General features: G+C 34.0%; 1 protein-coding gene across 1 annotated transcript; it reads right to left on the bottom strand.

The window, feature by feature from the left end:
• Positions 1-78: 78 nt before the first annotated feature.
• LOC117974801 (uncharacterized) lies at positions 79-22,009 on the bottom strand. The gene is given in 2 exon segments (XM_055115742.2): positions 79-21,679; positions 21,682-22,009. Coding segments are annotated over 2 exon segments (516 nt in total). The 5' UTR covers positions 21,920-22,009; the 3' UTR covers positions 79-21,401.
• Positions 22,010-23,008: the final 999 nt, after the last annotated feature.

Here is a 23,008-nt window from a genome sequence, read left to right as displayed (position 1 = left end):
TACATAAAATCACACAAAATTTCTTTTATTTTTTATTTGTTATGGAGTTATGTAAGTATATGATGCCATTATCATGAATTTTTGTGTCAATTGATCAAAATATACTTTCATAAAAAAATCTAAAATGGCTTTAGAAAACATTCTTTAATTTATTTTTGCAATGTAAATATTTCAAGACAAAACAATGCACTCTCTAACTAGCACCTATGTATAACCCAATGATAGGATACTTCATTAAATCAGTCTTTGAGCTGGTCCATGTACTTTTTTTTCTAAAATGATGAGTTCACATAAAAATGCTTTTAGGTATTTTTGACAAATAACTTCTATTTTTTCTGACTTCCTCAAATATAGTATATATTTTGGAAATCCAACGCATTTATTGAGAATAAGAAGAAATAAATAAGAAACAGTTACTATGCTAAGGACAAAAAATCATCAGAATAAGATTCACACTGTATAAAAACACCTTGATCTTTCCCACATGCTATTACAAACACAGGAAGTTCAGAGATCATTGCTATAAGAGATTGAAGTTTCTTAAAAACATTATATCCAGTGAAGAATAATATTTTAAGTATTAAGTATTTTCCCCTCTGAAAGCTATTTTTAAAGAGTAATTTCTTTATTTTTCCAAATTACTACAGCTTTTCAAAAATGCCTGATATCTCTTTGGCAAATCTTTGCGCAAAGAGTTTGAATTTTCCTGAGAATCATGCTAATTAATGAAACTGAAGGACAAAGCAGAGAATGTATTCATAAAATATTTTGATATGTTTCAATGTCTCTGTACTTGAAATTGCCATGGCTTAGAACACTCTTCATCACGCATTAGTTTTATTTTTATCTTTTAGTATCTCAGAAAGATCCTCATTCTACCTTATCTAAATTGGCCTCCCTAATTTATCTCTATCTCCTTGGGTGTTAACTTCCTCTACGAAAGTTTTCACTATTTGTAATCACTGATTCTCTTTATTGATTTGGTTTTGCACCTCTCTCATCATACTGTAAGCTTCATTTAGGTATCAACTTTGTCTTTTTTTTTAGCAATGCCATTCAGTGCCTTGCATAGTACCTGGCAAATAGTAGAGCTCAATAAATAAATGTTCAATAAATAAATGAGTGAAATAAAACTTCACCATACTTTTTATTGCTTACTTGCTCACAGTGGGCAAGTGACATATTTGTATATGTGTGAAAAAAAATCCTATTTTCCAAGTGGGAGCAATTATTTATTATTATTTCAGATACAATTGTGAAATTTAGTCAATATTTACACAATAGCAGTATGAGAGCACAGAGTAGTAACTTTGGAAAGAAGTGATAATTCTTTCCACTTTGCCATCATTTACATTTTTGTCAACTTTAGAAAAGGAGAAAATGGTGAGAAAAATCTGTAAAAAGTTTACACACAAAAGAATATTTCAATGAAGGAAAATATGTCAGCTTACTATACCATATTTTGTTCTTTCAAAATATTACAAAATTGACATGGGACATAATGGTGTTTGATGTTCTAAGAAAAATACAATATGTTTAGGAGACTGTATATGTGATGTGGATGCATCACTATGAGAACTATATAAGGAACTGCTAACATTGCAAAAGCACAGATTTTCAGAATGGTACGTATATGTGCTTAAAATTGCTGGTGTGCTATACTTAATTTTTATTCTATTTTAAAGGGTCATTCATTTATCTTTTATAGACAATTTTCACAGCTTATCATGAATCCCTAGAGCTGCTATGATTAAGTCAATACATTTACATAAATAGTATGTAAATGTACTTAAGTATTTAAGTACAGTGTTCTTGATATAGCCTAAGGTGTTTTATGTGAATATATCCAACATTTTGCTTTTTGAAGGAGAAAAATGTATTTTTATGCTTCATCACACATACAGTAAATATCCTTTATGCTTGTACTAGATTCCCACCTTGCTTCACATCATCCATTTAATTTTTTATATATGCAGCATAATAAATTCATGTTGCTAAATTCAAACTTTGTAAGAGTCTGACCCATTGTAAGTGAATTTCATATCTTTCTCTGCGCTTCACTGATCTGGTCAGAATATGGGCTTCCTTTTATATTAATGATGATTTTGTTCTGTGTTTGAAGCCATGAAATCGGATGAGAATGTGGGAAATACCAGAAAAATACTGTTCAGTGATACTGTTACTATGAATGCTTTAAAAAAGATTTTCTTTCTCAAAAAAATAATAAACTGCTTTGAGCTTTTTAAAAGTCACAGAAAGTTAAAGCTAGTTCTATAACCTAATTCTGTAGAGGAGGGAAATGAGGTACTAAGTGTTGAACCTATAGTCACATTTCAGCTAGTGGTAAAAGCAGGAATAGAACTCAAGTCTACTACTTCGCAAACTAATGTTTTTCTCAGACTCATCTCTGGAAACTCAGTTTTTAAACAAAATTTAGAAAATAATAATAATACCTCACATAAGATTGTTTTCAAGAGGAAATGAAACGAGATAATAGATACTATATACCATGCCTGCCCCATGGTAGGCATTCAATAAACTATAGCTGCTGTTATTACGATCATCTGCAATTGGCATTATTTTTATAGTTAATCATTACTACAAGCATGAATAATCTTACAGCACTTCAGTATGAGACAATCTCAGGATGTGTAGAGCTCGCCTATGATTGGAAGAATTCAGCACTGTTTTGGCAGACCCTGGCTGCACCCAGTTTAAAAGTAATTAGTCCTACTCAACCAGAGTAATCTGGAAATTGGCTCTCAAACCATATTTGCAATTTTATGTGAAAAGACATGATTCAATATACAGTAATGGTTAGGTACTTTCAGTGTTCAACCTTTAGGTCTTTGTGTAAAGAGGATTGTTGTCAAAATGGAACGAAGTTTTGCGTGCAAAATAATGGCAGGAGAAGCCCCTTAATCAGATTTACACAGAAAAGGAGGGAATTGTGACATCATGTGAATGCCAACAAGTAGATGCACTGAATGTGAAAATCAGTTATTTTTAATGTTAGTGTACATATTAGCATTAATAACTGGACATAGAGTTGTCCTTCCAGCCTCTGTGTTTCATAAAGGGAAAAAGAATTCAATGTTTGTCATGTTACATTTGAACAATATATTTACTTCAAATAAAGACATTAAAATACCTTGTAAATTAAGTAAGTTCCATAAGATATCCAGTGGTCAAGTAAATAATGGGGAAGTTAGTGATAAACTATAGGTGAGGAAGAAATATTTTCATAATAATAATCACTTTTGTAGTAACAATCATGATGGTAGTGACAAATGCTTGATAGGTCAAACCACATGTGTACTCAACTGATTCATGACTTCAGAGTTACTACTATCAGCAGGACTTTTACTGGAAAAAGAAAACTGTAATATCTCTAAGCTCAGTTTGTCATCTTTAAAATAAGTTGGATTTTACCAAATGACCACTTAAGTCTCTTCCACCACTCAACTCTCAAAACAATTATATTGTTGATTCAAAGATACCCGTTTAAAGATAGAGCCTTCATACATATGGACCCAGAATCTATCAGGACTGAGGATTGAGGGGAGATGTTCCACCCTGTGAGGTTCTATTATAATAGGTCAAATTGACACCCAGGAGTACTGGAGGATTTGGTAGTGAGCCCAGAGATACTGTTTCCATAATCACAACCTATTTTGTTCCTGACCCCCCAGGACAGCATAGACCGAGTTTTGACTTCAACAGGAAATCCCAAATTCAGAGCCTGAAGCAGAACTGCACTGTTTTGCAGAAATGGGAAATCAGTTGCAGTGTGCTGACCTATTCCCTTAGTGGAGGTGATATAAGTGGCATCACAAAATCAGCTTCCTTTTTTAATGCTCACATATCTTGACACTTATAGCTTATTACATCACATATTATCCTCCATCCAGATATTATCTGGAAGGTGGTCGAAGGTATTCCATAGTCTTTCAGCCTCAGGATTCCAGGTTTTCAAAATTTTAAAGAGAAATCCATTCCAAATTTCCTTTGTTTAAACTATTCCAGAAACTGAAGTGCCTCTAAGTATAAATGACAGGATAATAGAACTTTAAGTCTTCCTTGCAGTGACTATTATGCTTTCATTTTGCACAGTAGAGCTCAAAATGCCTCACTTTATGCTGATGGTGAGCACTTTTAGAGTTTTTCATCTTCCTACAGTTAAAACATATGACAAAGTGGCCATTTGAAAAAGAAATGAAGGGGAAAAGTGAGCATGAAATTCACAGAAATTGAGACCATAATAAATACTAAGTAAGTACACTTCCGTCTACATCTACTTGTAGATAAAATTTCAAATATGCTACACCAAGAGATTTGCATTGACAGATTACTTTTTGTTTAAAACTAGATACTCTGGGAAAAAACCAATATTCATAGTAAAGACAGATTGGAAATATAATAATCATCACAAATCAATGCAAATCAAACACATGTATGTATGTAAACATTTAATAATACATAAATAGTTCTGTAAAATATGTAACTAAAGGAACTTAAATACTAAAAATTAATGTTTTTATTTCAAAATAATTTCTATATCCATTTGGGTCTGGACACAGAAAGCAAATTATTATGTATATAGCAAAATAAAAATAAAATAAAATAAATGCCCTTTCTGAATATGAACTTTAATCCTTAAATTAGTGTAATTTTATATTATAATAAAGGTAAAATAAAAATTTCATATAAATGTCCCTCTTATTAAAAAATGGAAAGAAATCAAAATGAAGCTAATTCTTTTAGAAAAAAATTATATAAACAATATAATAGTTTTTTTTTTTTTTTACCATAAGTGTACTTTCTACTGATAAACATGTAAAGTTAAACAGACAAAAATGAAAACAGTAATCATCATGTACCAAATATCATTTTGGGAAATCATATTAGAATTGTTTAAGGCAAACTACATTTTTAACTCTTGATTAAAAATAAATAGTGGCATCTTTGACATAAGTGGCCTAGTTTTTCAAATAAATTATTAAATATAATTAACAAGTGAAAGATTTAAAAAATGTTACATTTTAAAATGTATCTAAACACATATAACTAAAGAAATGGCATCTGTGTGAGAGATGAGGGATTCCATTTTAAAGATTAAGAAACCCACATCAACTAGGGTAAAAGCTAATGAATCAGTACAGAATTTAAAACTTGATTCAAAGTTTCTTTTAAGAAATGTATCACATAACATCAAAATGAAATAAATGATAATTCTTTATATTTTGTAATTGTTTCTACATCAGGCTAAGATGCTAAATCATCCTAAAGATTGGATATTTTGTAAGTGGTATGTTATACTAAGAGATGTAAAAGCAAAAGCTTAATTATCATGTGATGATCTTTTATCATAGCTCAGTTTTGATTTGTAACATTTAATTTCGATTCATTTAGCTATAAAAATATTTTATATTGTATTTTGATATCTTTTAAGCATTACAAACAGCATTAGTAATAGAAAGAGATTAAAGTTATTTGAATACCTGGCTTTATCATGATCTAGAAGTGCTTTGCGATTCGTTTTCCTGCTTTATTAACATTTATGGAATTCTTTGCACTAAAATGTCAGCCCCATAGTTTCATGAATCATTGCAAAAACATCAGGGAGTATCATTTATAATGTACAGCAATCCATTTTGATACATGAAAGTAGACCTGGTTGCAGTATGCCATTTTTGGATTCGATTTTCATGTAATTTGAGGTAAGTGCTAAATTATGATCTTGACTGATACTTAGTAGTGAGCCAGTCGTGGCATTAAAGTCGATATGGATCAAAATGAAAGAACAGAAAAGAAAGGCATTAGAAATACTTTGATTTAATAAACAGGTTATATATAAAATTTTGTATTTTGGTATGCTAATTTTAATACCTGGACTTAATACCTGACCAAAGTGTACTTTCACTTTTATTTCCTTAGTAAGTCTTTCTTCAATTATCTTTTCCTGTATGGTCAAACATTCCAAGTTTTTTTAATGAAAATTTATATCATATAAATCTTATTTGAAAGTTTTGGAAGATGAAATGCAATTCAGAATTCAGGAGAACTATGAACTCCTATGTCAAGTATCTAAAAATTAAAATAATTTTAACTTAATTATTTTATGAATATATAGATTTAGCATATAATTATAATTGCAACAGTTTTCTATTATAAATAGATATTCTGGTAATACTTCTTAACCTAATGCAATCCAACATGCATTTTTGAATGGTAATTTATTAAAAATATACTAAATATTGTCTTTTTTAAGTGTAAGATTTCACATACTACAAACTGCAAAACTTTACGTAAAAATTAGAGTTCAATAAGTATAAAAGAATACATTTTTAACTGAGTAATTTAGAATTCTTTTCTATCATAAATCTACTTTATAGGCATATTAAAAATCTAAATAGCAAAGGTAACGCTCTGCAAATAAAATGGTTAAGAGATATGAATAAATCAACTATGTAAAACATGTTGAGCTTTCCAGAAGAGAAATGTTAAACTGTTAATGTTTTATTGTGAATAATTAATAAGCTCACATCTGATAAGTTTTCCAGCTCTTAATATAATAACTTGTGTTATGGGATTATCAGTGATATAGGCCCACAACTAGACAAAAGATGTAGCCAAAAAAATAAATCTATAAATTCACTTGAGAAAGATCACAATGGGTTTTGTGATATTAAACAACTCTTTTCAAACTTTCCTTTATAAAATGTTTAAAATAACACTTGTTAATATAAAAAAGAATATGTAAACCATTAACAGCAAAACAATTATTGAGTACAATTAATCCATCATACAACTTAAGATAAACTAAAGATAAATAAACTGAAACATTTAATTACATTGCAACAGAAGAATAAGCTGGTTTTGACATTTCTGAATTTTAAGTATCTTCTCTGCCTAAATATAAGCTACTTGGTACTTTATTTGCATCTTTTTACACAGTTAAAACTCTCTTTGTTTAAGGGTTGAAGTAGTAACCTTTAAATTAGTGTCTATTTAATTTAATAACTAAATCCATCAAACTACAGGCCTATTAAAATGATTTCATTTTCCTTGCTGGTTAATCTAAAGTGCTTAATCTTAAAATGTTAACTGTCAAAATAATAGACCTTTTTTCCCTCCATAAGAATAACTTGAATTTCTTACATATTTCCTGTCAATCATTCCATCTAAACTGGGTGTGCATAAATTGTTCCACCACTGTGACTCTCTCTTAAGTTTGTAAGTTTGGACAGTGTTACTCACCCCTACCATGAAAAGGAAATAAGATTATATTCTGAAATGGATTTACATTTCTATGCTTATAGTCAGAATGTATTTTTAGTGAGGGGAAGATCTGTTACACAGTCAAATAACTGTTTGAGAAAACAGAGTATTATGGAATACATCAATGTGTTAGGGATAGGAAGTAAAATACCACAGAATTTATTAATCAATGTTACACATACTTCTTCCTTAGGTGAATTTTTTGCTACTCAGGCCATTACCTTTTGTGTTCACATATTAGTAAAAGCTGCACTTTTACTTTTTTTTTCTTTTTTGGAGCAAAAACTTTAATAGGCAAGAAAAAAGAAAGGAAGAAGAAAGCAGCTCCCTCGTACAGAGACGGGCGGGGGGGGGGGTGGATTTGAACAAAGAGAAAACCCCCCAAAGATGCACTTTTACTAAAAAATATTATCATTAATTCTTTGTTATATATCCTGGCATCCTATAATGTGTATGACTAAGTTCATGCATTGACATAAGCAAACACAGTGTTTCATTAATGAAAAGAAGACTTTGGACTGAGAAAAAGCCCACTGACATTGTCAGCCACTTACTTCAGTGTTATATTCGAGGTGGTTTGATATTATTTTTTTTGTGTTAAACACAAAAGCCAAAATGTAAAAGTCACAGGACTAGTTTAGGTCTTACAATCCAGAGTTACATGGTCTCAACAGTTGTTCTTTTCTGTTTTAATTTAAAGCACTAAACAAGAAACTATTCACTAAGTTTTAGAGCTGCATTTTAAACAGGCCAGGCTTTGAATTTCTAATGTTTTTATGAAAGCTTCAATAAAAAGCTGTGGTTTGAAGTAAGAACATATTATAGTTTTGTAAGACAATTTCCAGTTGGTATAATGAGAACTCATATAATCTAATTGCTTAACCAGTAACATTCATTTTTACTATTATATAATCACCGATGTTCTAAGTAAATTTTTATTAAATACAGTTCCAATACAGATATTAGGAAACTTATTTTATGCTACTGTAATACTAGAACATTGTATAAGTGCTCAAATAGTTTTGTCAGGGCAATTGCCTTCCACGGGAATTTAAAAATTATTTGTGTCATAGATGAATGAGAAAACTTTAATAATAATCCATGAGACAATAACACACACACACACACACACACACACAAATGATCTAAAGGTCTTATTCAATATTGTATGCCTTTTATAAAATTAAGCTGATTCTCCTAGATTGTAAACTGGGATATAATTAAATACCAGAGTAAAAAATTGGGACAGCTACTGGAATTACAAAAATAATAATAAATTAAATAAAAGAATGGTTTAAGTCCTGGAAAAATTCAATCTAATGTTATAATTATAAAGATAGCAATGTGAGCATTATATAACACTAATAAGAATACTATGTAAGTTTTACATAAATAGAACTCAAAATGGGGGCTTAAAATATTTCCCAAATGTAGAATTTACCAGATAAGTAAAGTGATAATTTTTAATTTAAGATATCTGGTTTAATTAATAATAATAACTTGTAACTTTAAATCTACAAGAGAGCCTAAAATGGGTCAGCACTGGATCAGTGTTGCATAGAACCTGACTTTAATTGTCATTTTAAAAAAATCAATAGAAAGCAGTGGTTCTCAAATTCTAGCAGGCATCAGAATTGGGCTCGTTAAGACTCAGATTAGGGTTCACAGTTTTTATTCAGTGGGCCTGTTATGTGGTCTGAGAACAGGCATTTTTAACAAGTTCCCAGGTGACACTCAGGCTACTGCTAAGAAGGCCCCATTTTGAGAACCACTTTCTGAAGTACAGCATAATGCGTTCAGCACTTTCTTTTATAAAGCCTATCATCACATTCTCAAAAGACACTTATTGACTCTGGAATCAAATATTAATGAATTTGGGAATTACATGCAAGCACTATCATTTTATAATCACTAAAACATATTTTCTGATAACTATGGATACACGAATAATTTGTCCTGGGATAATATAATCATGTTTCATTATAAATGGTATTATATAACTTATAATTGGTTATACAGTAACTATTGCTTTGATGTGAAAAAGTGTGTATGTTTTCCTTTTCCTAACTGGTGCTTCCTTAGTCTACTCAGTTCTGAAAGACTTTCCATACTTTAAAGGAAAAAAGAGAAGGCAAATCTACTTCTAGAAAGAACTTATTACTACATCTGTGACATGTAAGTATGTTCTGGTGAAGAGACAACAGTAAGGGCTTGCAGAAACAATCACTTTCATACAGTTTAATATTTAATATTAACAACATCCTAGTCCGCTCCTTGAAAGGAGGATGCTGCTTTACATTCCTTTGACTTCCTCACCAAGTCTCCAACAGCCTGAATTGTAAGAGGTCCCGTACATCATGGATGCTTCAAGGGCAAGGTCTGTTAATTATTCCTCAGTAGCCCCAGCAGTTAGAAGAATACCAGTTGCATAGTAGGTACTTAAGAAATGTTGGCAGACCTGGACACAAACCTCATGAATAGTACATGCATAATGGATATTTAATGATTTACTCTGAAAGACATCCTAGTTCTTTTGAATATACAAGTTGCTTTTTCTCAGCAAGTTCATCCCTTGCTATAAAATAAAAGATGGGCTAGTGTAGGTGTTTGTATATTAAGGCAGATAACTTCGCAAGTGTCCAACTGGCCTTATGCTACTAAGTTTGCCCACGTCTATGATACAGGAATTTTAATAAAAATGTTTTAACACTAAAACAAGTTTTATTGTGTACTTTTCAATAACTTAGATATGACTTTGTACACATAAAATATATTTTTAAAATATGCACATCATCATTGTTACTTGTAATATAAGCTATAGGTTTAATGAGAATAGAATGGTGGGAGACAAATTTTACTCTGTTATGGCTGTAAGAAGGAGCTTTATAACCCAGTACTAGGACTTCTGAGGCTTAAATCGACTTGTGTATTGCCCCTAAAAATGTTTCTACTAATTTCTACTCCTAAAGTATATTAATTTAGATATTATTTTTGTTTTTTCATCAGCTCTGAGAATTGTATCCAAAAACATACGAGGGAATTAACTGCATCCATTCAGTGACAACTGCACCATTACAAAGAAAGGATAGGCATAAAACTCAATGACCAAAAAGCTATGAAGCAGTTCCCTCCTTCTCTCACTGATCGGTAACCCAAACACCCAGGAAAAAACAATTGCAGAATATAGGATATGTGACAGGGGTGAAATTGCAACAGCATCATAAGCCCAAATGTCTCGATAAAACTAAACTAATTTTTTCCTAATATAATATGAAAGACCACTAATGACAAAACACTTGAGTAATAGAAGTCATTCAGAGACGAAAGAAAGAAAGAAAGAAAGAAAGAAAGAAAGAAAGAAAGAAAGAAAGAAGAGAAGAAAGGAAGGGAGAAAGGGAGGCAAAAAAGGGGAAATAATAAGAGAAAAAAAGAATAAAAAAAGAAAAAGTCCTACTGCTCTGCCTGTTTTTAATACTGACACCCCATAAACAAATCTGTCCCTGGGATATGATACAGAGGCCTGGAGCCTGTGACCTCCTTTCTGAATCTATCAGGAGACACAGCCCACACCAAAACACCAGGAGTGTTGCTTCTGCCAAATATCCTTTACTAACTTCAAAGAAAGAACGGGGAAAGAGCTGTAATGATGCTTAACACGAAATACTGCCTTTCTGCTTCCTTTCCTTTCCCCATAAACTGAATGAACTATCATTATAAGACAACATACTGCTGAGTTAATGTAACTTAAAAATTTACAGCAGGTTGTATCCCTGGAGGCACATTATGGGGCCACCTGTAGGCATCTAATTCCAGTGAAAATAATAAATAATTGTGGAGCATTCCTCAGAGTCTAGAGAGAGTGGATAAGAATCGTGTTGCTTGTTCACTCCAACATGGATTCTGTTGTGGAGGAGGATTAGAGAACTGAACTCTCTCCAACAAATGAGTAATCCTTCTCCCCACAAAAGAGTCCGCTAAATGCTACACCAGACACCTGGGTGCCAGATCTACACAGCCATTTTTGTGCACTTTTGATAATCCACCTGCAGAAATTTCCACTTGGCAATTGCTTAATATAGCACGTTGATCCATTTGAGGACTTTTTTTAAACAGTAAAGAAAGCTATTTTGTTTGTCTCTCTGTATGCTGTTTATCTTTTTGAAACTCCTCCTCACATTTTGGCAAAGATAGTGACAGTAAGAATATCTGTGATATGACTCCAATCACTTATTTGGGAGAAATTAGTATGTGTATTTTAGCAATGCCCAGCAACCTTGACCTTTTTTTCACTGAAAAGAAAAATAAATTTACTACAGAGATGCTTTTTTTAAAAAAAAAAAAAAAAAAGAAAGAAAGAAAAGGCCAAAGGATTTGTTATCGTGCTTTTGCCACAAGGTAGGTGGGTTAGTATTTATCCTGTGACTACTCAGAGTATGCATGTTGTTTATTTTAGATAAGATAAAATATTCTAAGATAGTGAAATTTTACATATATGTGTGTCTATACATATATAACATGAACTTTTATTAAGCAGGTTTCAAAAGATAGTCTAATTTTTGTTCAGTTGGGTTATAAATTACTTATAAACTTTACTAATGTAGTCCTCATCTTACAGTCACTGCAAATACGGTTTGGGTTTAAAATCTATGACAACCTTTGATCATAACAATCACATGGTTTGGAATTAAGAAAACCAAATTGAAATGATCATGTAAGTAAGTAGTGAAGATTGGATGCTCGGTGGTATTCAGGTTGACATTTCCTTTCCATTTGTACTACACGAAGGGTTAATAAGGTTTGCATAACCTTATTCTTTGAAGGCTTTTTGGCAGAGGCAGACTATTTAAGGATTGCTGCCAAAACAGATTTTAACCCTTTTAATCATACTGTTAATAACCACATTGTGCACGGTACAGAGCATACTGCACATAAGGCAATATCACTCTGAACACAGTTTGACCTGATACCCAATCAAGGAAAGGTTCCTAGAGACGCTTGCCATTTTGGTTGCTATGGTGAGTTTCATATTTTGTGGAAACCACTGCTAGATGTCTTAAAATAGAACTTTGCCAAGAAAAACATTGGTCCAGTGGCATATGCTGGCAGAGCCTACCAAGGTTGCTCAAATTCCCTTCCTTTGTTTTTCACTCTCCCCACTGGGGCAACTGCTCCAAGCATCAGCCCACTAGTCTGGCAGGCAGAGAATCCAGAAACTTGCTGCTAATTACAATGTTGACAATTCCCAACCTGTTTACTGGCGCCAGCAATCAAACCGCATCCTCTCGAGTGAACCAAAAAGCACTTGCTGGCTTTAGCTTCCTGAGGTTCCAAGCTGGCTATATTAATTACTGTTAACTTAAAACTGTATGTTGTACAGAAGAAGCTTAATTAGCTGGTATGAGGATTAATATATATCCTTTACACAATTTAAAACATTTTGTTCTTGGCCAAATTATGTGAATCCATAAAATATTTTTCTTTGGACAAAATATTGATTATTTTAGGTGTGGCTTCTCAGTGCCAATTTTTCCACTGGATTATTTTCAGTTGAGCAAGAAAATAGATTTTAAAAAGTTAGTCTGTCTGTCTATCTACCTACCTATCTTGGGATTATATCTACAACCTTTTTAAAAAACTTTAGAAAGAGAATGAACATAGTTATTTACAGTTATTGTTTATAATTAATAAAGTAGGAAAACCTATTAAATGGGATTAAATGGTCAAAAGGATATCAACTTTCTATCTTGATGAATTTAAAACAAAGATAGTTACACCATTTTTCTAGTGAACCCTCACTGCTATGATAGAGGAATGATTTGGTAGTCATACGGCACATAATGGTGTATCTATCAGTGACAGGCTAGATATACAATGGTGATCCCATAAACTTGTAATACTGTATTCCTACTATACCTTTTCTATATTTAGAGTGTTTAGATTCACAAATACTTACCATTGTGTTACAATGGGCTACATTATTCAGTATAGTAACATGTGGCTGTACAGGTTTCCAGCCTAAGAGCAGTAGGCTGCCATACAGTCTAGGTGTATAGTAGGCTATACCATGTGGGTTTCTGTAAGTACATTCTAGGTTGTTCCTACAATGCCAAAATTGCCTAAGGATGTGTTTCTCAGAATGTATCCTTGTTGTTAAGCAACATATGTACGAGGAGCATGCTTCACGATTGATAAGTTGGTTGAACCCACAGTGCAAAATCACCTTCTCAAACCCCTAAATTGTTAGCATTGCAAGTAACCCAGATGTGGCAGTGACAGACCACCATGCAATTTTCATAAATAGCACAACAGAAGTGAACAGGGTTCAATTGCAAAATTGAGAATTTTACTTTGATTCTGCCCTAATCCAAGAGCTGATCTGTCCTTATTTATTCAACAAGATAACTTTGAACATTTAAAAAGTGAAGTAAAAGTAAATATAATTTTAAATTGTTTATTAAAATGTGATTTTATTTCTGTTATTTGGTATGAGAACATCATGGGGTCACTATTATTTAACAATGTCACTTTAAATTTTTCATTGAATACACTGCATTACAAATATTTTTGTATCCAATCTTTTAGTCAACATTTGCATTTGGAAGCTTATTAAACTGAGTTGATGTAATTGTGATTAACATTTCCCTTGTTTTACTGAAATATTTTCAACTAGGGTAAAAGGTCAAATTATTCCTTTAATTATGATTCATCTTCTGTTTCTACATTAAGATAGCCTATACCATTTTCCAAGATTTAAAAAATCATTAGTACAAGCACACTAGAGACCTTTGGAATCTGTTGATACATTCACATCTATATATACAATATAAGAATTTTTGAAAAGTTTAGATTACTTGGGTAAAATGTCACTGAATAGTATGAAAAATATAAGAATTATTCTCAGACAATAGGAAGAGTAATGTGAGAAAAACTTCAACATTTAGTGAAGTTTTAGTGTGATGTATTAGAAAGAAAACACCCAACAAGGACTTAGAAAATGGGTTCCAAATATTATCTGGGTGTCCATGGAGATGTTATTTGGATTCTCTGTGTTGTGAGGACTTCATATGGGAAACATGGGAATTGTATTACATACCAAAGAACTAGATCTGAGATAGAAATTTATAATGATAACTAACTATCATATGAGTTTACTATGAGCTTATCAAAGACTTTTGAAATTTTGTATTCCATGTGGTTATAGGAATGGAAAATAGTCATATTAAAAGCAAACAAATGATCAGGTGGAAATGTTACGTATTTGGAAATAAAGGCCAAGTTAGACAAGGACAAATGTGTCAGTCTTCTCTATCTTTATCATGGTTAACTAACAAATAGATTTCCTCTCTAAAATCTAAATCAATTAAGTGAATAGGAAAAACTAAACTCTCGGTATCAGTATTTTATATCAGGGAATACTGTCTTAACAAATCCTCCTAGGTTACTTTACTTCTAGAGCATAAATTCAAGTATCACACATATGTTTTCTAATAGAAAAACTGTTAAAAAGGCTGTCTCTTTTAAGCCATATCCCCCTAGGCTCAATTTTCAGAAGTCTGTCTTTTCAGACTGATGTTCTTTCTTTTATTTGAGAAACATCCAGATTTCTTGCCTTTCTCAATTTTCTACAGATAAGCTAGGCTTATTTTATTCAGAGTTTATTTCTATTTTAATTGATTCAAATTTCTGTATCAGAGCATGACTTTGAAAGCAAGAACTCTGGGATACACTTGTCACTCATACTGTGAAAGAATCCTTCTACACAGATAAACTATATACAATCAATATTGAACACTACCCATCACAACAGGGTAAACGGTACCATATAAAGAGCAAGACCTCTTCTAATGTTTCCTAAGATTTATATTTTTTCAAGGTGTACTGGTCCCAGCCACCAGGAATTTCATTATTGTTACTTTAATACATCACCAAAATCTGCACATTCTTCACTCCAGTCCACATCATTAACATTGTTACTTGCTATCATTGTCCCTTTTCTCTTGTCAAATTCAATTGTTATCTACACAAATCACCAAACGTAAATGTGAAACCGCCTCAGAAGTTTAATGTCACTCACTATTTTTAATAAACATAGCATTCACAACTAACAAAAATATGCTTGTTTATGGTAAAGAATCTCCTTATTTTGACTCTGTTCTAATATATAATATTAAAACAATTTCAAAGCTGTTTTATGGACAACTACATCCAACAACAAAAAGGAACATGAGATATTTTAATAAAAGTGTGAATAAATGGCTTCCAAACCTCACACTCCTACCCCCAGATATATATTTGAAGGCAATTACTTTTGAAAGATTTGTAGAATTTTTATTGAACTTATTCTCAAAGTTTTTATTTTTTAATTAATTTTTTCTCCTTAGATCTCTATTCTTTTTATGCTTGCTTCCATTTAGCACACAAATCAGAGTCAAAGTTTTCAATGGACATAATGTTTTATACCCATAATTAAACTGAGAATGGATAGTATGTAAACTATCTGAATAAAGCAATAGCTGATAAACCATATTAATTTTTAGAGGATGGGTGTATTATTTTGTGATCAAAAAGTCAATTTATATTTACTATAAATTGAACCTCCCGGAGAGTCACACCTTTCAAATAAAATTGTAACTTAGTCTGTTTTCCTAGTAAATCATTTTTTAAAACTAAAAAACTTACACAGATCTTTAGCTTTGAAAATATGCCTATCATAGTAATTATTATATTGCACAATGTGCATTTCTATTGATTACTTCTTAAAACTTCATAAATTCTTACAAATATTTATACATTTAATATTAAATAAATACATTAGGTAACATTCACATGGACTAAAATTTTCTATTTCAATAGTAGATTGAACAGATTCTTGGAGTTTCAAAAAGAATATCAGCTTGAAAGCAATGTTCCCATGGATTTTTCCGTTATTTAAAAGTTATATCAAATAATCAGAGAGAATGTATTTTCCTTCTTGGCAAAGAATAACTGCACTATTAGTAAACAATTAAAGAATTAAATTTTATGTTAACATTAAATTAAACAAATATATGCTGTATAACAATCATTTTATATAATAGTGACTTTAAATAATTATGAAAAAATGTAAAATTTATATTCACATATGCCCCAAAAGGATATCACTGCTTTCACAAAATTCATAAATATTTTGAGCACCTACTATGTGCCAAACACTGGACTAGGTATTTTAAGAGATTAACCATTTTAGAAGAATTAAATATCCTAGACAATTATTGGTCCTTTTAACAGAATGGAAAAAAAACAGTAATTTTCACGCCGTTCCAAATATTGTAATTGAATTTAATAGCATAAACATTTACACAAGGAGTAAACATTTTTAGAGGCCAAGTGTTCATGTTCATTCTTTATCCACTACAATCATATACATCAACTTTGAATGGAGTTGTTTGTGATTTGGCCTCATTAGGCTAAAATGCTTATGAAGATAGATCTGCGGTTTGAGTAGCTTCAAATTTATTATACAGATGTACATATACGTGTACTCCCATGCTAACACATTAGAATGAATCTGTAAAGCATTCTTTTGGGGCTTTTTTCCCTACTAAAACTTCAAATAAAAAATGAAGCATGAAAAAGCAACAAATATTTCCATGTGTTTCATGCTTTAAGAATTTAAGTAAAAATCTTAAGGACCATTTTATTATTTAATACTAAGACAAAATGTTGGTGAATACCTTTTAAAAGCTTCTTAGTTGTGATATCAGTTGGCCCACCATCTTTACATGAAATGAAGAGTAGAATTCATACAAAAAAAAAAAAAAGGCTTTCTTTGAAATGGAATCCTAAAGAGGTAAAAAGGCCTTAAGCGAATCTAAATCTAGCCCTTCTCATGGATGAGACAAGTGAAGACCAGGCAAGCTGTGTGATAGGTCCATTGTCATAGTTCACAACAGAAACTACTCGAAATCAGATTTTCTAGTCTTATTCCAAAGTTCTTTCTACCACAGGATATACCTCACTCCTTAAGTATCATGTAATTGAGGGACAAAATGAAATTTGAGATTTCTCCGTGTAACAGCCTCAATTCTCTAATTTGCTTTGTCTCAGTAAACACCAAAGCCTATATAAATAACAGTTATGGAAAAAAAATACATGAAACTGGATCCACAAAGTAATCATTCTATAACTTTAATTCCTGTGTAGTTATCTGTAAAACAATCCAGGATATTTGGAAGTCTTATCATGATATATTTCTATTACAAAGGAAAAGGTCTTTTTCTTATATCTGCTTCTGACAGAATAGTAGAAGCATTCATTCATTCATTCGTTGATTCATTCATTCTTCTTGGAATCCAAAAACTAATGGACTATTTGGCAGATATATAAAAAACTATTTTAAATGAGTAATTTTTAGTTTATCTTGAGACTTCTTTGAAACAGTTATTGAAATTGACTACACTAGCTTAGAGAGACAAAAATAGGCTTCAAACAATTAATACTTACTCATGTATTGAATACAAATTTTAAAAACAAAATTGCAAGAAATATCAGCTTTCCAATTAAAATGTATCATTTTTATAAAAATAATCTTTTCAGAAAAAGTGTTTCCAAAAAGCACATATTTCATTCAAGTTTACAAATAGACACTACTTTCAAATTATGCAATTATGTCACTATTGTAATATAATTTGTCAACTTTTTAAAAAGCATATTATGGTATAAATTTCATTTGAACTGGAAACATAGTATTAATAGATTCCAGCAATATGTCTTTTTTAGTTTGTAATTTAACTGAATGAGATTCAGTATTGGTTTTAAACTAATAAAGGCAATAACCCTTATTTAAAATCTTTGAACTGCATGTTTTATAACTCATAGGTTTTTAACATTTGGTTCTAGTTTGATCTACTATATATATATATATATATATATTTTCAAATACTATGAGTCTCAAAGGGCTTTTCCACAAATAAAGCAAATGAAGTGTTGTCTTTACCCTTGCATATGTATTACAATATTTTAATTGTGTTGAAGATCAGACTGCCTTGCTTAGCTCACATTATTATTAGCCAGGATGTAGCAGAACCCAGAACTCACAAGATACAGTTGGTAATAAATTTTTAAGCTGGTCAACAATACAAACATACAGATACACTGATTTTATTGTTAGGCTGCACTCAACAAACTCAACTAATTACTGGGTAATAAACACATTTCAAGAAATTTAAAATATTATAATATATCTTTTTAGCTTATGTTTTTGGATGAACTGCAGTGTTTCCTCAACTAAAATGTTTATTTTATACAATCATGCAAAATGTTTTCTAGACTTAAACGCAAGACTTGTAAGTCAAGATTTAAAGTATAAGCACTAAGATAAAAATCTGAAAACATTTAAAAAACAAATTGTACTACAAAGCTATTTGCTTAAAATCTACTTACCATTTGTGTATATAGTTGTACAGCTATCAATAACTAAATTCAATAGCTAAATGATTTAAAAGTCTTTAAATATTCTGATGTCATTATTATATTTTTTCTTCTTACGGAAAATATATCCAAAAGAAATTTACTTTTAAACAGTAAGTCTCCCATGCAGAATACGCTACTTTCCAACACAGTAAGAACATCATTCTGTCATTTCCGTGATACAATGGTAGCTGCACCTGTACATATTGACAAGATGGTGAACAACTGTGATGGCCTTATGCTGTCTTTCCTTCTATGTCCTTAGCACTTCTCCTCTGTCTTACATAAAACACAAAAATGTTTCCCAATATACCCATCATCTCTAATTTTGTTGTCTATTTTTATATTTGAAAATTTCTCATGACTAATGTGGAATATAATAAGACAAAAATTGATAATAGGGTTTTTGGAATATTCCTTCCATCAAAATGCTACTTCATCATTGCTTGCCTTTGCTTGGACTTTCACTGGGACCTCTGTTCTGGTTCTAGATTGGCATTGCTCTGACACCAAGAGCCACATCATTCTAGGGCTCACAATGGCCTCAGGGAAAGTTCATGGGGTTGTCATAATGCTCTATGGATCTTTAACCACGAATACCATCACCACTCCCCACAATTTTATTCAAGCAACAACATCAGAACAGAATTCACAAATACAAAGAATAAAATAAGCAAATTTACTGAAAAATGCAGTTTCTATCAAGCTACTTACTCGGGACTCAGTAGCAAATGACCAATCAAGATGATGTTTCTTATGCTTATTAATGAATATTATAGTATAAAATTGACCATTTATAGACATTATATAAATTTAAATGGGCGACCTAAAATCTCCCACCTATACATCATAAATTGTGTTCATAAATTCTGAGTATTTAAGCAGGATTTATTAAAGTAAAACTAGTGGACAAAAGGAATTTTCACAATTTGTCTCCCTCCTCCTTTACTGTGCCCTCAGTATTGTCAAATGAACAGCTTAAGCTGAATCCATGTTCCTTTTTTCAGGAAAAATTTCTATCACCTTTGTAAAGCAAAAGAAATATTAGAAAAGGCTGCTTACCCTTCTAGTCTTAGGACATCAATTGAAAAGCCATCCAAAAATTATGACTACTTAACACTACTTGGATCTAGCATGAAAAGCACAAACAAGCATTTTGTACTTCTTTAATCATGGCTATGGACAGTGACAGGGCAAAAGCAGTCATTGACTAGTGGCGACATAATTTAAAATTATTTTTTCTGGGAAGAAAAAAGCTGCCTTTAACAATAAAAATTAACTCCAGTAATTTCAACTTAATACAGTTTTAATTTTTCCCACTTTCTTATCTTAAAAGGTGTGATGATGGAACATTTTCACCCCTAACTTAAGTAAGAACCAGTTCAGACTGACACCTAATGGAAACTAGTATAGGAAAATAATTCTGCAAAGGAAAGAAAGCAATGAGATAAGTATTTAAACAACAACAACAAAAATACTTTCAGTTAACTATGAGTAGAGGTTTCCTTTAGATTTCATCACTAGCATTTGCAATTATTCCATTCTAAACATTATTCTTCCTCTATGAAGCAACTGCAATAAATTTGCACAAAACTGAATAGAATAGCTTATTTTTCAAAAGTTCTACCTCATCCCCTCAGCAAATGCCAGAGTGTTACATCTTCTGTTTCTCACAAACTCTGTCACCAGGCCTTCAGCTCTCTTTCTTCCTTTCAAATCCTAAACACTTATTATTTAGCCAACCAGCATGAGGCCAACTTTCCAGAGACCACCTAGGAACTAGAGTATGTAGTTTCTACTTTTCTAATTTCCCAAGGAAACAATGCCACCAGTAGACATATTGCATTTTGTTAAATACATAACAAGCATAATATTTAAAAGCCCTAAATCACCAACTGGTAGATCCCTAGAGAAAAAAGGTAATTCATGGAATAATGAAGGAAAGAACAGGAGTTACATATTCTCTTGCTGGTGATAGAATGTCGAATGCAAAGACAGCATCTGTGTTTTCTTTCCTACTTCAACTCATTCTTAAAATGGACTCGCCCCCGGGAGCTTCTGAGAAGGGCTCCACCCGTTCCCTGCAGACGACAATGTTCTTTGAGCGCAAAAGCTGTTGAGTATAGATACCCTGGGAGTAATTGTGGGATCAGACACAATGGGGTGGGATTAGGGGTAGGGAGAGGGTGTGTGTGGAGTACCCTTCACTGGGAATCCTAAATATTAGAAGAAAGGCAAAACCCTAGGTGGGGAAGCATGAGAGTGTGCCTGCTTCCTTCAAGACACCTCGGTGTCAGCCTCTCCAGGGTTCAGACTGCTCTTGTGGGCAAGAGCCCAGTGGGGCACACGCACTTCGTGCCTGAGAAAGGCCCATCCTCCAGGGGGGAGAAGGTATCTGAGATGTAGCTCAGCTTAGAGCGGTCCCAGAGCGACAAGAGGGAGAGCTTCACAGGCCTCTAAGTTTATTTGATTTTTCTCATGCAGTTTCCATTTCTCAGGAATTCAGTCTTCCTGCGCAGCCCGTGCACAACCAACGACCACCACGCAGGGAGGAAACCTGGTCTTAGTGTTTGGCCGCGCTAGTGGAATCTTCTGGGCGCCTGGTACGTTCTTGTCCCCAGCACTCTGTCCTTCCACCTTTGAAGCGCCTTGATAGGACGGTCCCAGATGCCTCACAAGAAGGAAAGGCAAGGTGCAAAGCTGGCAAAGCTGTGTGGTCCGACGCTGGCGAGAGCTGAGACCTGGAGCCCCAGCCCACGCCTTCCACTCTGGGTCATCCTTCCCAGCTTCATCTTGGGCATGCCAACTCCTGCCACGTCCGATTGTCCCCAGGAGTGCCCGGGCATGCTTGAGGGGTGTGGTGGCGGTGGCTTCCTCTTCGCTAGGAGGTGACAAATCCGCGTTGTTTTATCTTCCATTAATATTTGAAACAAACAAACAAACAAACAAAAACTCTAAGTAGAAGGAGGGAGAGGCTCTCTCTTGCTCCCATGCCTTCGCAGCTGACCTGAGAGGGGGGACGTGCCTTGCGTTTGTTGGTGTTTGAGACTCGTCCTAAAGGCAGAGGCAGGGAAGACAGCGCTGAAGAGGTGTCCCAAAGAGATTGGACGTCTGAACAGTCACTGCCTGCCCCAACCTCTTTCAGGAAGGTTCCAGGTCTGTGCCACACTGCAACCAATCCGGTTCCCATCCTGTTACTCCACCCCTTCTCGGAGAATCCGAAAAGAAAATATGCGTTCCTGAGAGACCTGCCACACTTCCGATCTGGAAGTTCCGCGGGGACCCAGCCCCCGGGCCCCCGCCCCCTCCCCAGCTCGGCCGCCAAGTCTGGTTGCGGAGCAGCGCGGCCGGCCGGGGGTGGGGCTCCGGCACCGCCCCGGGCCCGGGATTCGCGAAGTCACGCGCTTCCGCAGGCTTGCGGGGGCACCTTCGCCCACGGACACGCCCTTTCTGCGGAGGCAGCCCCCAGCGACCCTCTGCCCAGCTTCGGCGCCTCACTCGCGACGCTCCCAAACTGCTCAAGGCCTTTCAGTCGTTCCCAACTTTAGAAAATCGCCCCGTCCGCGTCTCTCCCTCCAGCCGCACCCCACCGTGGAGAGGAGAGGAGCGGACTGGGAACGCCGAACCGCCCCGCAGGCTCGGGGGAACGGACCCCCTTCCGCTCCCCGCCCATCCCCTTCACCTCGCCCCCCGCCCCCTGCGCGAACCCATTTTCCAGTCCTGGTCACCAGAGGCGCAGCGCACAGCCTTTCCGGTGGAACCAGTGCGAAAACACCCGAGGAAATGAAAAGAACAAGAAAGTGCTACCTTGGCAACCACGGGCGTTTAGTGGCCAGCTGGTGGGCTGGGGAGGGCGGCCGCTGCCCCCCTGCCGCTGGTACTCTCCTCGACTACGCGTATTCTTAAGCAATAACAACGTAATCCGTATTATCCACCCAAGAATACCCGTCACCGAAGAGAGTCAGAGGACCAAGCTGCCGCTGCCGCTGCTACCGCTGCCGCTGCTACTGCCGCCGCCGCCGCCACCAGAACTCTTGCTGCTCGCTGAGCCCGCCCCTGCCTGGGGATGGGCTGAGCTTGACCGGGACCATAAATCCATAACTCGATTTCCCTAAAGAAGGATCCAAAGCTGTGCTCGGCTGCTTCCTGCCCAAATCCAAATGGCCGCTCTATTTCCAATTCTGAAAGACAAATCACAAAATCAAATACTTAACACAGAAGAGTGCTGTCTTTCCAGTGAGGAGGGAAGATGTGGCAAGGCTTTTTGGGCACAAGAGGG

The sequence above is a fragment of the Pan paniscus genome, chromosome 1 (genome assembly GCF_029289425.2).
Source record: "Pan paniscus chromosome 1, NHGRI_mPanPan1-v2.0_pri, whole genome shotgun sequence".
Taxonomy (NCBI): Eukaryota; Metazoa; Chordata; class Mammalia; order Primates; family Hominidae; genus Pan; species Pan paniscus.
Note: the sequence above shows the minus strand (reverse complement) of the source record. Positions and strands in the feature narration are given on the sequence as shown.